This window comes from Toxotes jaculatrix, chromosome 16 (assembly GCF_017976425.1).
Source record: "Toxotes jaculatrix isolate fToxJac2 chromosome 16, fToxJac2.pri, whole genome shotgun sequence".
Taxonomy (NCBI): Eukaryota; Metazoa; Chordata; class Actinopteri; family Toxotidae; genus Toxotes; species Toxotes jaculatrix.
In genome coordinates, this window is record NC_054409.1 from 15622997 (window position 1) to 15638373 (window position 15377).

Genomic DNA, 15377 nt, shown 5'->3' on the forward strand with positions numbered 1-15377 from the left:
TGTTTTATCATTTGTCTCTGGAGGACGAGCTTCCTTACATGTTAAAGGTGGTTTTGAAGGTGTCAGACTGCTACCCTGCACCTCACCTGTACTGTCGCACGTTTTACGTGTGCGTGCCTGCTGCTGTGTCGCTTCCAACCAACAACCTCGCACACGGCGCAGTGAACCCTCCCACCGGCAGCCAGATCGGGGGGGTTGGCTTATATGCGGAAGTTGCAATTCCGCTCAGTCCAGTTCACTTCGAAACTGACAACCGACGGACCACAGTCACGCTTCCCACTCTCTGAACCCGGCTTCATACAAGCAAGGTGAGCACTGCACCGCACACCTGACCCAGTGAAAGTTACCGCCCGTGTTACCGGATTATTTTACTGCTTTAGGTTACGGTCTTGTGACAAAGTTGCAGTTTAGAACATATTAACGAAACTTTACTCGGCTGTAACTTCTCTAAAAATACAAAGTTATAGGCTGGTGCTGGAGTTACATGTTTGTTTTACTGACTTGGCTTTTAAGCTTTTAACCGCTTGGCTGAAGGTCTGTTACAAAAATGCAGTAATTATGTCGGACATGTGTTTTGTGTCACACCCACTCTGGCAACCTAAGACAAATTAACGTTCCCTTTCCGTGAGAAAATTTAGCAGTGCCGGACCGTACCGACGACTTACGGCTGTGAGTTCTCCAAAATAAGCATGAGTGACCAATTACTAGGGCAATTACTGCTTTGTCCCATGACAACAGCTGGAGTTAAAGCATTATGGTATTACCTCGAAAAGTTAATATTATATTTAACGGTCCAGATTAATGCTCTGCGAGGTAAAACGGCTGAGGTGATTTAAAAGGAAGCAGTTGAAATGCTGGGATTTTGTCATAGAGCAACCAAGTTTTTTTTTTTTTGCGACAGGGGACACAGGGGTTAACTGTTGCTTTAGACCAAACATGTGTAATAAGCACTTGTATAAAAGTCAGGCTGGGACAAGTTGTCCCACGTGACGCTGTGTAGGCCAAGGATATTGAAGGTTATATTTCAAACAGCATTTTTTATGCTTAAATATGGTGTTGTTTAACACGAATGGCAAATCTTTAGTCATTTATTTATTTATCAAAAAATCTAACTTATTTTAATAGTGAGAAATAAAATATAATAAATGTGATGCAAACTTTGTTTTCATAGACAGTACACTAGTTAGTACAGGACTGTGGGGGGTAGAGGGGTGTGTGTGTGTGGGGTGGCAGTGGCAGTGGTGGGGTGAGCACACAGTACATTGTTAAAATGTACTCTGCTCTGTGAGTCAACATGTCCTGCCATGATGTCACCAGCACCATTGTCTCCTGAAGCATTGTGAAATGAGCATGACATCTGAAACGGTGAAGCGACAAATCAGACACGCTGTGTTCACCAAACTTCACCAACATTTTTTTCTTCTCAGTATTCTAAGCATTTAGCTCTGATGACTTGTGTTTGATTTCCAATTTTAAAAATAAACCTTTCTACTGTGAGGGGAGCTTTAATCTTTTGAGAAGGCTTTTCTTCTTCAACCATGACCACGAAATTACCCCAGATTTGAGCACAAATATCTAAAAAAAATTCAGCATTTCATATTCTTCTATTAATTTGCAGAAAGAGTATCAGACTGTTTGGATGTTCTGCCTACTAAATAAATTAAAATAACATCTACTACGAGAACACATGAAAGTCTGAGACAGTAGAGAACTTGGTCAGCAGGTCTCAAATGTGCGTTGCTGAAATGATGGTGTTTTAATCTTGTTTTTGGCGTGAGTGTGCTGAAATATTTAGCACAATAAAGCACCATTATGACAGGAACTAAGGCCCAAGGGGAAAAAAAACAACAAAAAAAAAACAAACAGAATTATGCTCTAACTAGCCTAGAGAAGGGTTCATGTGGGTGCTGCTGATAAAATATTTGTGCAGAGCTCAACTGTTTTCCTTTTGTCTGGGAACACTAAAAGGTGTGTCTGCTCATGTCTATGCATGATATCATTAGAGATTGCAAAACAGGCAGTGACATGAGATGAGCCTAATGTTTGTTCTCTCCATATTAGGAAATGAAATGCTCCTGATATGCGAGTCTAGCATGACTTGTGTGAATGAGTGTGATCCACATTCAACAATTTGCTTTTTACCAACATATTATGTGCCTTTACAGAGATGTCCCAGTTGGCTGTGAAATCTAATACTGAAGGAATGTGTTGTGAATAACGGACATAGCTGTAACAGAGCAATTTGATGCTGCGTATTCCTCGAGGGTTGTTTTTAAGCAATGGGAGTGTGTCCTCAAGCCATGACTTTTGGGTCAAAGAGTGTTGCATAAAGCTCACAGTATTTATGTCCATTGTGTCTTGTGTCACTTCAGAAGATTGAGTAACTGTCAGCATCGATGGTTCAGAGGTGTGGACTCAAATGAAATGGTAAACAAAGCTTGCAACAGTGTGAAAGATGTGGTTGAGTTCCTTATTTTGTGGTTAGGACATCAGCAGCTTTTATGACTATGTTTTTGAAGCATTGTTGAGGAGTTTAGGTGCACTGAGTAGCACCAAATATCAAAAACCTTTAATATAAATATGTCTTCATGCATTCTAAACTCTGTTATACAAGGATGTTTCTCAAAGCTACAATTTGGTAAGTGCATGGGTTGAATTCTTGGTGACAGTATATGAAAAATTATATTGGTGTAGGCCTTGTAATTTCTTCTTGGCTCACCTCAACTCTAGGTCACCTTGAAGAAGGAGACAGCTGTCTTCGATTGGTTGCTGTTTCATTTTAGACTTGCCTATTTTGCATGTGTGCGTGTATTTGTGTTTGGGTGCATTAGTTTGTGAAAGTGCATAGTATAAATGGTATAGCTATTTATGCTACCCTGTGCTTTCCAGGTGTTCAGCCCCTCCCTTTCGCTTTCACATGTCATTTCCTATCTTCTCCCTAACTCCCCACACCCTTTTATGGCTTCTCTTCTTTGAAGAGCCTGTTCCCCTCCAGCCGTGATGATGAGACAGTGTGTAGGCAGACCCTCTGATTTGATTTGTGTCTTGTACAACTGATCAGGTGACGGGCTACAGCAGGTGGTGCAATGTCCCTGAGGGAATCTGCGGCGGTAACATGACTTACAATCTCAAAATGACATGCCTCTGGGATGACAAGGCATTATTATTCATGAAATATTCATCAGAAAAGTATGTATTCACTGCACTGCTCAGCACACCTGAGTATTTGTGAATATACACACACACACACACACACACACACACACACATATATAAATAATAGGCTTCTTGTTATGGCAGAGATTGAAACATTCAGTTTCTTCATTTAAGAAGTCACATTCACACATGTTCCTCCAGCCAGAGGCTTATGTACTTGGCAAAAGTTCACCTAATCCAGAAAAAAGAGCAGATAATCACACTTCTGGCATCAGCATTACAACTCATTAAAAATCAAATTTAAGCACCGGTGGATAGCTTCTGAAGTTCCTCTGTTCACCCCCAGTTTCCCTTACCATCTCTTCCAATTTGATCAGTAGAAACACCAGACCTTAAATTCATAACATCAAAACTATAAGTCTATTCTAGAAATCTAAACTATAAAGTATAAGTCTTAGCTTTTTGTCTGATTCTCAGTTGCTGAACAATGCATCCGTCGGTGCAAAGTCAGACTCAGCTTTTCCTTCTAATTGCAATATAGTACATGTAGCACTTGTGGGTTAGCCTTTGATGTCATGTTTTCATGTCAACATCCGCCCTTCCTGTTGGGCTGGGCAGATGTGATATAATTCCACATGATCAGTGATTTTTCTGAACCTGTGCACAGAGGCAACAGGCACACAGACAGATTCACTGCAGCATGTTAGCTGAATGCCCACACCACACTCTGTCTTTCCCTAGAAAGTCAAGTGTATCGTGCAAATATGGTATACCAATTTCCCCAGTCACCAACCTAATAAATTTGGTAACGCCCTAAATTTTAGCATGTGACTGCACTTAACTTCAGTCTCGCTTATAATAAATAACCTGCAGCTTCAACTTTTTTCAAGGGAAGTGGAATGCATGACAGGCAGGGCTTAAACCAGTGAAACTCAATAGCGCATGCAATATTTTACGGCACAATTTTACGGTGAATTTTACTTTGCTGTGTCTCACTTTTGGAACTGTCCATTTAATTTGCATGCACTCGTGTATAATAAGGTTATGGTATTTGTATCCACCCATGAGGTAATGTAGGTGATGGTACATTTAGCCATTGAGTTGTTAAAAATTGTTGCAGTGCAAGGCAGACTGAGCTGGCAGTGAAGTGAAGCTGAGCTCTAACAAGTCTCTAGCCATCCAGGGTGTGTCTTGTCTTTACTCTGTGCCTATGCTGGCCCAGCAGCACTGCAGTTGTCTGAGGGAAGGCCAGTGCTCACTCTGTTACTCAAATTTAACAGATTTTAGCAAAACGCGAATGCACACTGGTCACTTTCTAAAAAGGTTTCTATCTCTGAATCACTATTTCTAAGCCCCAGGAATGTGTTAAGGATGATACAGGCACAGGACTGTTGACTACGAAGATGAAATCTCAGTCTTTTGGAAAAAAGGAGAAATGATGCCTTTGCCTTCCAGTGCCTCCTTTTTGATGTCCTTTCAAAATGATTCACTTGCCTCGGGTTTGTTTGTTTAACCCCATGTGCTGTAAGGACAGTATGATTATATTTCATTTGGTTTGATTTGTGTAAAACTGTGCCAGTATTTATTAACGATAGGCTGGGATTCAGTAGCTATTCTCATCCATATCTGAATGTTGTTTTTTTCTGCACATATTTTTCAGCTGTGGGTTCAGACACAGGGCACTGAGATGATAGGTCTAAAGTTTACCCCCAGAGTCACTGATCTGAGATTCTTTTTAGGTAAACAAACAAAGCCTCATATTTCAATCCTTGTCTCGTATTTCTGACTTTTCCTTTTTTCCTTTCTTTTTTTTTAAAGTAGTGTGGGTTATTGCACGTCAAATTTCCGATTCAATAGAGGACATTAGAGGATATTCATCAGCACCATTCAATATTTATTTTCTCTCTAAGGGTTTTTTGAGTTTTTCCTAAAAAGTCCAGATGCTCAGTGAAAATGGGAGGATGCTTTTATTTAACATTTTTGACAAATGGTCATGACACTGTTGGGTTATCCATTCTGATGTGTGCATGAAAAGATTTTAACACTCTCTCATTGCAATGTTCTTTGACTTCCTGTTGCATATTAAATACTGCAATTGCACCTCATTATAAATGATCTCTTACTTCTTTATTTGCCAGTTCAGAGTATCTGTCCAGCGCCTGAGAGGATTTACTGTATACAATATATTACAGGCTCACTATTACTCCCATTGCGTATGGTATTAGGACTAGGACCTGAGACATGCTCTAAAGCTGTCAGCAGAGCGCTAGCAGCTTCAGAAGAGGACTATTAATAGAATGTTACACTTGAATTTAAATAGCTTCAGTATGGTAGAATTTAGACAAGCCGCAAGACTTTGACAGTATAGCCCCAACACATCTGGTGAGGTATTATTGTATGACAGATAGGAAAGAGTGAACATTCTTCACAGTGTTTCAGAAGCAAGCTTATTGTTACAGCCCACAGTGATGGGAAAATAAGCAGTGACATACTATAGATTCATCAGTGTATTGCATCTGTTTGGGCTCAGCAGAATATACAATTTACAGTGCTCTACCTTGAATAGTAATCTTTTCTAAATGTCAGTTATTGGCTGCCCATAAGTCTTAAATAACCTGTTGCTTCTTTTTTTCTTGTTACTATCCTCTTTACCTTTGTATTCTCGAGTACCTGAAATATTTGCCCTGTCAGTTTGGAATCTGTCTCTTGTGGGATTATATCCCTATTAATATGGATTCATGCATAATCAAGTGTAAAATCTCTGTTGTTCCGTCTCCAGGTGAATCATGAGCAGCAGCTACAGCGTCTCCCTGGCTGGTCCTGCCCCCTGGGGCTTCAGACTGCAAGGAGGGAAGGACTTCTGTTTGCCTCTCACCATCTCACGGGTGAGTGGAACACACACACACTACTTATGTACCCTTCACTTCATGACAGTCACCTCTGAGGAATGCTATTCATGCTCACTATGCCATTTGCCTAGTCAGTGATGAAGTGTGTGTGCCATTCATCTCCTGTGAGACACTCAGTGCTGGATTTAGACACCTTTTCTAACAGTTCATGGCCCCTGTTACTGGGTCCCCCATGGTCTTCACCTATCTCCTGTCAAGGCTCTGATTATTGTCATAATAATGTTACATACCTGAGCCATAATCACAACATCCGTCAATTTTTAAAACACTCCCTTGAATTTGTATGCTGGCCATTCGGGATATATTTGGATGATTAAACAATGGCTGTTAACGGCTGCTGTCACTTTGGTCATTCAGATGAGGGATAGTGCTAAGTGTCCTGGCCTTTCTCCCTGGCGTTATTCCCGATGCGAGACACAGGAGACAATGTGAACTGGGTCTGCAGTGGAAGCATCAGAACCTGTCCTTAAATGGCCCATTAGACTGAAACTCTAGAAAGCCGCGTTGGTTCTGTAATAACTATTTAGGACGTTTGGCCACATAAATTCCGAGTGGGCCGACCAGGTCCTGCTGAGCCCCGAGCTGAGAGAAGGTTCGCTAGAAGGGCTGTTTATGTGAAAGGTCCAGCCTCAGCCTATACATAGTTACAGTGTTTATGTTTATGGTGCAAGGGTATTCTGTGTAAAACACTGAAATTCCTGCATAAATTTAAGGAAGTGCAGTGTGGTGTACTATTGGTCTGTCAAGAGTTAGTCTGTTACTACTCAAGGGTGTTTGAAGCGTTTCAATTATACAAACATGCTTCTTGTCAAACAGGATTAGAAATAGGCAGCTGGTCTTCTACCGATGGGGTCTCTGCTTTGAAAATAACTGCTGCTGTAGAATGAGCAGTGTTATTCAGTTCCTGCTGCTTCCTGTTATGTAATTGTAATCTCAGTGTCATGACCAAGGTCAGTGACTCTGTTTATTTGTTGCTGGCAGGATCAGTTACAAGATTTTGAAAGTTATTTGTTGACAGAGGAGTAGTGACTTTTCTCAAGTGGAAAGTTTACCATCAGTGTTAGGACATAGTCTCTCTAAAGCAGGGGTGTCAAACCTGTCCACAAAGGGCCGGTGTGGCTGCAGGTTTTTGTTCCAACCAAGCAGCAGCACACCAGACTTGACTCATTTAATCAACTGATCTCAGTCTTCAGACAGTTGATTGGTCAAACTGTGTGCTCTTCATTGGTTGGAACAAAAACCTGCAGCCACACCGGCCCTTTGTGGACAGGTTTGACACCCCTGCTCTAAAGAGTTTGAAAAGGCCAGCATAGCTGCTCAGACTATTTTTAGGCCTTGCCACTATGATAATAATGGTGCGTGGGACATTATTTTGTCATAGCGGCATGTAACTGTCAGTACACATCTTGTCATCATATCTCAAAAACAATTCAAAAATGAAAGACCTCCAAACTTTCCCCCTGATTAGATATTGAAGTACCTTCAGATATAAAAATGTATACAAATAGAAAAACTCCAAACCTTTCCAGAGGGGAAGATAAAAGCAAAATCAGCATCAGCTTAGCCATTTGCCTCTGCTTCCCTTTCAACTTCGGCGTCGACCATTGAAAAAACACATCTGCTCAAAATTTTCAGCAGCCAAATGCAGTTTCACTTCAAATTCTAAAAGGTCAAATACTAAAACAACAGGGCGCTGACACTAATGTCACACAGAAGTCGTAAGAAATTGTGAATTTTCAGTTGATACATGGTTCACACTGATGGAGAAAACTCAAAGGAAAAAGTGAAAGCAGATGACCCTTGACTGTGATATTTGTGAGGCTGTTTAAAGCAATATGAGACAGGTGTTGGGAAAGGTGTCCAAAAAAACTGACAAACACTTTGCATGTAATATGGTACTTTTGACGAGACCTTTTTTTGTTGTTTTGTTTTTTTTGTGGGTTATGGTGGTGGGTAACTCTGGGCCATAAAAGTGCTGAATACCTCCTGTGTCCACCAGCAGTCCTTTATTGAGTCATCAGTGGTCTGGAGCATGCCACAAGTACTGCAGAGTGAGGCAACATGACTCTCATATTATTGGTTAGTGTCATTCCTGTGACATATTTTCATCCCTGCGTGTGACCAGTGAATGGCTCAGATTTCTAGTTATTGTCCAGGCGCCAGGGACAAATTTTCCCTTTGTCTTTATTTTAGAATTCTACTGCGACATAAGGCACAGTCAACACAGCGCATGTTGTTGTATTAAAGCTGAAAGATGTATATATCTGTTTAGATGCATTAGATGTATTTTCCTAAATATGACAAATGTCAGATATATTATCACTCCATCTCAGTGATCTGTAATGATTACTGTATCTATGATCTAGGTTACACTAACTGTATTTATAAAGGGAAGAGTTAGTGAGTAGAGGGTACATATATGGAAACATCTGCCAACAGTTTACTCTACTTCCGTCATTAGGTGAATGAGTAGAAAATTGAGTACACCACAAGTCTATTTTAAGGTTCATTAGACACCCACAATGTTAAATAGACTGACTTTGCAGTAAAGAATAAACATCTGTTGCTATTACATTAAAGTTTCTATTTATTTTTGCTGAGATGGATTGCGATTGCCGTGGAATAATGATGTAATGACTTTACATATGCTTCCCATATGTAACTGATCCGAAGATTATGTACAGAATGTGAGGCTGGTTGCTCACAAGACAACCACAGCCAGTTATCCTCATGCCTTTTTTAGGAATATTTGTCTTTGGCTGTTGTAATAACACTAAATCAAAATAGTGCATTCTGCACTATAAACCATATGTATTTTGTGATGTTGAGTTCGGTGTATAAATAGCCACACAAAAGTCCTCATAAGGACACAACAAATTAGGGCCTTAATAAACACCAACCTAACAGCGTGAAATTCTCTCAGTGAATCATTTGTCGCAGGCATTTTGACTTGGATCGTATTGCACTGTATAATAGAAATGCTTATGTATTAGAGATGTTAGCATGAAACATTCTGTAAAAACTAGCAGGATCAGTGAGTGAGTGAACAATATGTTTCTGTTTATTCAATATGTTAATTCTGTGTTTAAGACTGCAGTTAAAAGTGAGACCACCCAATAGTGTATGGATGACTTACGGAGGAAGGGCCCTGTTATGTATATTTATGTGTGTGGGTGTCTGTGTTCCTGCTCCTCCAGACTCTTTCCATCCTCATTGTCTGTGGTTGTTCCAGCTCCTTTTTAGGAATTTCTTGACAGGCTTCCACATAGAAAGACTCCCGCTCAAAATTCTATTAATTTGAGTGGGAGTACTATTATAGCATTACTTATAAAAAGTTGTAAAATCTGTAAAAACAGTAGCCCTACTATGCACGTCTGTGTCTGTCATGTCTGGTTATTGTAGGTCAGTAGGAGGTCAGCACTGTGAAATTTTTCTCTGTTTTTCCATTGACCCCTCACTTCCCCCTCTTATCTTTCATATCCTTTTGTTTGTTGTTTTTGTGGCATGTGATACTTTGAGAGAACATTATGCAAGCTAATTTTAGCTCTGTGTTTGCAGTAGGCCCTGTATCTCCAGATGTGATCTTTTGCACCACCTTTATTTATGTGGCGAGGCTACTTTCACTCCTGCAGAAGAGGAATTTGATGATGTGTATCTGAACAACCCACGTCAACATTAGTGGTAAATCCTGTTCTTGCGCATTTAGGACGATCCAGTAGAGGATTATCTTATATGATAATAATAATGATCATTTAATAATAATAATACTGATGCCATTTTTGTGTGAATTAAGATAAAATAATAGTATGTATTGTATTGATGACTTAGAAATTCATCAATTATTAATTATTAGAGCTGAGTGGTCCAAAAACCTGCATGATTTATGCTTCATGGGCTCCACTAAGAAAATAGGACAACTGCAGTTTGTATGACAAGCATTGCAAATTTAATTTAATTTGTAACACCCTTCAGTGTGTTCTTAAATCTGACAGTTAACATATCCTTTACTGACCAACCATTCCTCTTTGTGGCACTTTTTTATAAACCTCTTACAGTGCTTTAAATCCATCATATACCAAACTTGAAAAGCTAACCACATCTGCAGTTTAATTTCCTCTCCGCACCGCACTGCATACTATTTTAAGAAGCGTAATCAAATTAGATTTGTAGAGCAATAGCGTAAAAAGAAAAAAAAAGAATAAAGAATTGTAATTTCACACTTAAAATATCTGCAGTTTAGAATATGCGCTTATTGATGGACATTGTCTTAAAGTTTATGATGTACAGGAACTCCTAGATATCATGTAACACCTCACAACACATATTATAGTGCTTCTGACACCTTGTCATGCATCAACATTTATATTTATATTGTAAAGCTCTTTGGATTAAGAATTATCTGGCTCTCTCGGTCTGACATTGAGCCCTAACATTTGGTTCAGCTCAGATCCAGAAAAAATAAAATCGAGCCGTGAAAACCTCCCCTGGCATTTCGGGAAACCAGTGAGACAGATAGCTTGTAGTCTGTGCTACATAGCTGCCAAACATTTTGTCAGTATTTCTTTATCTGTCTCTTATATTAAAATCTCCTGAGCATGAAACTGAATTTTAATAGAAACCAGTTAAATCTGTCCATTTTTTTTTAATCAGGTTTATGAATATACACTTCACAGGTCTCTTTTCAATTACCTGTGATTCTGTGCAGGGTCCTAAAGATGTGTTCAGGTTACATATGGGTTTAGTAGAAAAATGTTATCTGCAGTATGTGTTTGATCCTGGTATGATCTCCCTGGTGTCCGTCTAGAGTTTTACTGGGGCATCTGCTTTTAATCTGCTTAATGCTATATGGCAGAGCTATAAAGAATAACTAAGCTATCACTTGATTTTGATTTAGATCACTCACACTATTTCCTTTAAATGGAATAAATTTAAAGGCACAATCCACTCTGTTTGCTCCATAGAGTAAAATGTGCCCATATGGTATAAATTCAAAGACACATAAAGCCCTGCATGTGATCTGTCTTCATGGTTGCAGTTTGGACTGCAACCCACAATTATTGCTGTGTGACAGTAATAACAGTGATAGTCACTCATGCTTGATAACAGCCATCCCGTGATATAAAGCATTGTAAAGTGTTTTGCACAACTCTCTAGATGCAAATAAAGTCAGCCCATTTAAAGTTTACCACAGTCACTGAAGGTGAAAATCATCATCTCCCATTCCTAGTATCTGTTAGTATTCAAGTGCCTTTGTGAGTAATGTTGTCTTAGCTGCTAGAAAGCAGAGAAACAGCATGTGAGATTTAACCTGTGGCAATCTTTTTGTGTCCGTGTAGTCCTTAATGCACTATACCACCAGAACAGATTGCCATTCAGACAGTAGCTGAAACGTAATAATTATCTTGCCATTTTGTTTGGTAGAAAGCCAAAAAGCCCAGGCTAAAAGCCTGCAGGAGAGTTGAATGAACCATGGGTGGAGTTAGAAACCAGCACTGGCACTTGGCTCAGGCCCCACCATGTCTAAAAGCCCTTTCATATCATGGGCCTTAACAGCGCTAGTCAGCCAGGTTTGTCTCTGACCCGACTAAAGCGCATTCAGTATTCAGTGTGGACTTGGCTCTGTTTTGTGCTGTTTTGTTTGTGTTGTCATGGTGATTTGACTAAGCGCTCCTGTGTAGGTCTGCCTGGCATCTCGTGTGTTCCAGCAGCCTGATTGATGTAGTAAAAGACAGGGGTCAAACCATGACAACCACCGGTCTACCCCTGTTCAAGTGCGCTTAATTGGGATGTTTGTCTTGGAGGAAAAGAATACTTGCTATTTTGTCCCCTCCCAAGTGCTGTCTCCTCCATAAATGTACGCTTCTCATCTCTGTTCCTCTTTACTGTTGAAACACTTTGTGCAAAGCGTTGCAGGTGTGCAGGTGTAAAAGAGAAGACTCCTAGCCTCTTGACAGTATACTGCACTTTATGGCTTCTGCTTGTGCTAGCCCAGCAGGTTGCTTTGCGCTGTGCTGTCTAGTGTTCTCTTGACAGATTCATCCCAGAGATTCTGCAGGGTAAAGGGTTTCAATTTTGATGAGCTTTACAGGTTAAAGGCACACAGTCCTGCCTCCCCAAAGGAGAACACGATACTTTGTGGTGAGCTTCAAAATTAAGAGACGTTTCAAAGTCATCAGTCCGATTTTCAGACATATTGAATTTGTTGGACCAAAAACAAACCCCTTGTGTGTTTGTGATGACATAATGTTAGACCCAAGTCTTTTCCATATAAGGTCCTCCATCTTAGTCTACCCTACACAGACATGACATGCATCTCACAGGCCTTCAGCCCCCACCGCAAGACGTTTCCTGTAACATGACTTCTCAAATGTGAAATGACCACAACCCTCTTCCTTACTCCATAATTTCACAGAAGACAGGAATTACCTTACCCTAAACGTGTCCGGTTTTAAAGGATGTACTGTAAATAGAAGTACTGTCTCTCTTCTTCTTTCATAAAGAGAGAGGTTGTGTGAAATTTAAAATGTTTGATGTAACGCTGTACTGTAAATCAGTGGAGTTTTGGCAACAGGTTACTGAACTGAACTGAGATTTTCTCTGGAGAGGCACTGTATGTCATAAATCTAGCCACATCAACTGCTTTCTCTCTAAACAGAATCTCTGTGTCCTGTTCTTGCCAATAATGAATCTTATAGAGTCCTTTAAATTATTGCCCCTTTAAGGATAAGTTAATTGGTGAGTAAACATGCATCTGAACAGTATATTGAATGAACCTTATTCTTCTTTCATTATTTGCTTTGATGACTGTATTTGATTATAGCTGTATAGCAGATGGATTGAAGACACGTGGAAGAATAGACTGCTAATTTTTCTGCTTCCTGTGTTTTCATAGTCCAGTACAACATCTCTCTACACTCTCTCAACTTCTTTACAGTCAGACAGAGATAGAGTTCTTCCACAAAGACATTTGTTCCAGAACTGAATTAAGAACCGTTTTCTTTTTTAGCTAGTCATATCATCATATCCATTGTACTATAGGATTTTCCATAAGCCCTCAGATCGATCTGCCATGTATTGTGAAATATGCTGTATTAAAGTAATAGTTGTAGAACCAGAGGCACTTACATGTGGAGTGTGGAACAACCAGTCATTACCAGTAACTGCACAGCAGTAAAACCAGCAGTGTGGAGAGGACCATTGCAGCACAGCAGCCACACCATTATGTGGCTGGAAACCCATTCATGTAAACACAGTTGGAAAGACACTTCATTCAACATCTTTCTCATCTGCTAAGCAAACACAAAGCCCTCTAGCAGCCTTTTTACTCTTTAAAATTAAAGCTGTTTTCATTCATGCAGTGTGAAATTCCCTTTGATTATTTTTTTTAATTGATTTTTTTTATATTTAACTTGTAACTTGTGTTTTACAAAATTTGAATGCACAAATTACACAATACAATGTTGTTGACAGTCTGATAAAAGCACATTGCTTAAAAATCCAGCTCTCTTGAGAGAGCTGGAGAAGCACCGCCAAAGAATTTGTTCATTACATATTTGCCCTCTATCACGAGGGCCTCAGACCTCTCTTGATTTATATTTATGGACTGCAGATGCCAGGGATTCTTACTGTAACATCTATTTGTTTTGTATCTGTGTGAGAAAGGCAGCGTTTGACTGAAAGACGTTGGGATGTATAAAGTGCTCTCTGTCTGCTGCAGACTAAAGCATTAAACATTGCTAACCACATATAAAAACACAGATTTTTATCCTGAGAAGGTTACAAGGGTCCTCTCTTCACCTCTAGAAATAGTACATTTTTGAGGAATTACCATATGTAGAGCTATGTAGCACTGTCTTTTCTTTCTCACATCCCTACAAGGAGAGAACTTCAGATATCCTTTTCACTCTCTCTCTTTCCCTCTAATATACATAGACATCCAGAGAGGGAGACACTGAGAAATGGAGAGACATGTCCCAGGGATATGTTCATTCAACAGCCCTTCATCAGCTTTTCTCTGCTGTTGACCTCTAGAGCTCTATAGTAGAGTAAGACAGAGCCAGCAGATGCCAGTGATCTCTGAAGAGTGCTTACACTCTCTTTATTGGCCTCAATAATAAAAAGAAATTAGTTATTTTACTGACAGTAAATGAGTCAGGACGGACTCAGTAAATGACAGGTGTGCCTGTGGGTCTGTGTCAGACACTGAGTGAGCAAGTGATTAGTTGAAGCTTTGTACATGCCTGTGTAGTGAGTACCCTGCCCTTTGTGAGTAGCACTTTTCTAGGTTTCCTAGAAGTTGGTATGCATGCATCACTTGCAAATTACCCGTTCTGCACTTCCCTTTCTGATTTACTAGATAATGGTGCAAGGAAAGCAAGCACAACTCCAGAGAAATTTGTCAGTCACAGCCACCCCTCCAGTCACTTCCTCATTCTTTCTCTCCTTCCCTCCCACTCTTTTCCCCTATTTTGTTAGTATGTGGGTTAACACAATGGCACATTCATTATGTCTAATTGGAAAGCTTTTTTTTTTTTTTTTTAAGTCTTTCAGATTTACCTAACCTCAACACATTCTTTCGGAGTGGGGAGCGGGAATATCTTGTTTTGTGTTTATGTCTAAATCAGGGCATGTTCCTATAAATAACAGCTCTCAAGTCTGGGTGACAGAAGATGACGGAAAATGAAAAATCTTTTGCAGGCATTTAAAGTTAATTGTTTCATAGAATTTCATTATGGATTTTTAGATGGTGAATGGTGGAGAATGAAGCTATTATCTGACATTTAATCCCCAGTTTTATCTGTGACAGTAGAGTCAAGAGACAAAAATCACTTTCTTCCATCATTCACTTTTCATTATACTTTTCTCTCTCTCAGCACACACATAGACCTGCCCTGAGCTGCCACTGTAACGTACATGGGAGCACTTCCCATATCCTTATTTTTGTTTAAATGCTTGAGGTGCTTCAGGCACCGTGAGTTCTTAGAGATGGCATAAAAGTGATCATAACAAAGCCAGCGTAAGATAACGAGTACACAGAGTTCTTCTTTTGTCCCTGCACGATCACAGCCAGCATGGCTGTACAGGTTTTAGTGCGTAAGTGTGCGCTGAGTGATGGATGAGGTGCGCACGGCCTTGAGTAATCACTGGTCGATCACCACACCTGGTAGAGAGTCATCCCATTGTCATGGTTTTATTACGTTGCTTCCTGTGTGTTAAATGCTTGTCTCAGCATGGTGGAAAGAGATGGAAAACCTGAAGAACTGTAACCATACTTTACTCTGCTCAGTAGCAGATAGACAGTTTAAGAGCGTT

At 39.9% G+C, this 15377-nt stretch overlaps 1 protein-coding gene across 1 annotated transcript in view; it reads left to right on the top strand.

The window, feature by feature from the left end:
- The first annotated feature begins 228 nt into the window (after positions 1-228).
- pdlim5b (PDZ and LIM domain 5b) overlaps positions 229-15377 on the top strand; it is a 35586-nt gene continuing 20437 nt past the window's right edge. Inside the window, exons 1-2 of the mRNA XM_041058442.1 lie at positions 229-308; positions 5936-6041. Of these exons, the coding sequence (XP_040914376.1) occupies positions 5943-6041 (99 nt within the window). The 5' untranslated portion in view covers positions 229-308; positions 5936-5942. The remainder of the gene's footprint in view (positions 309-5935; positions 6042-15377) is intronic.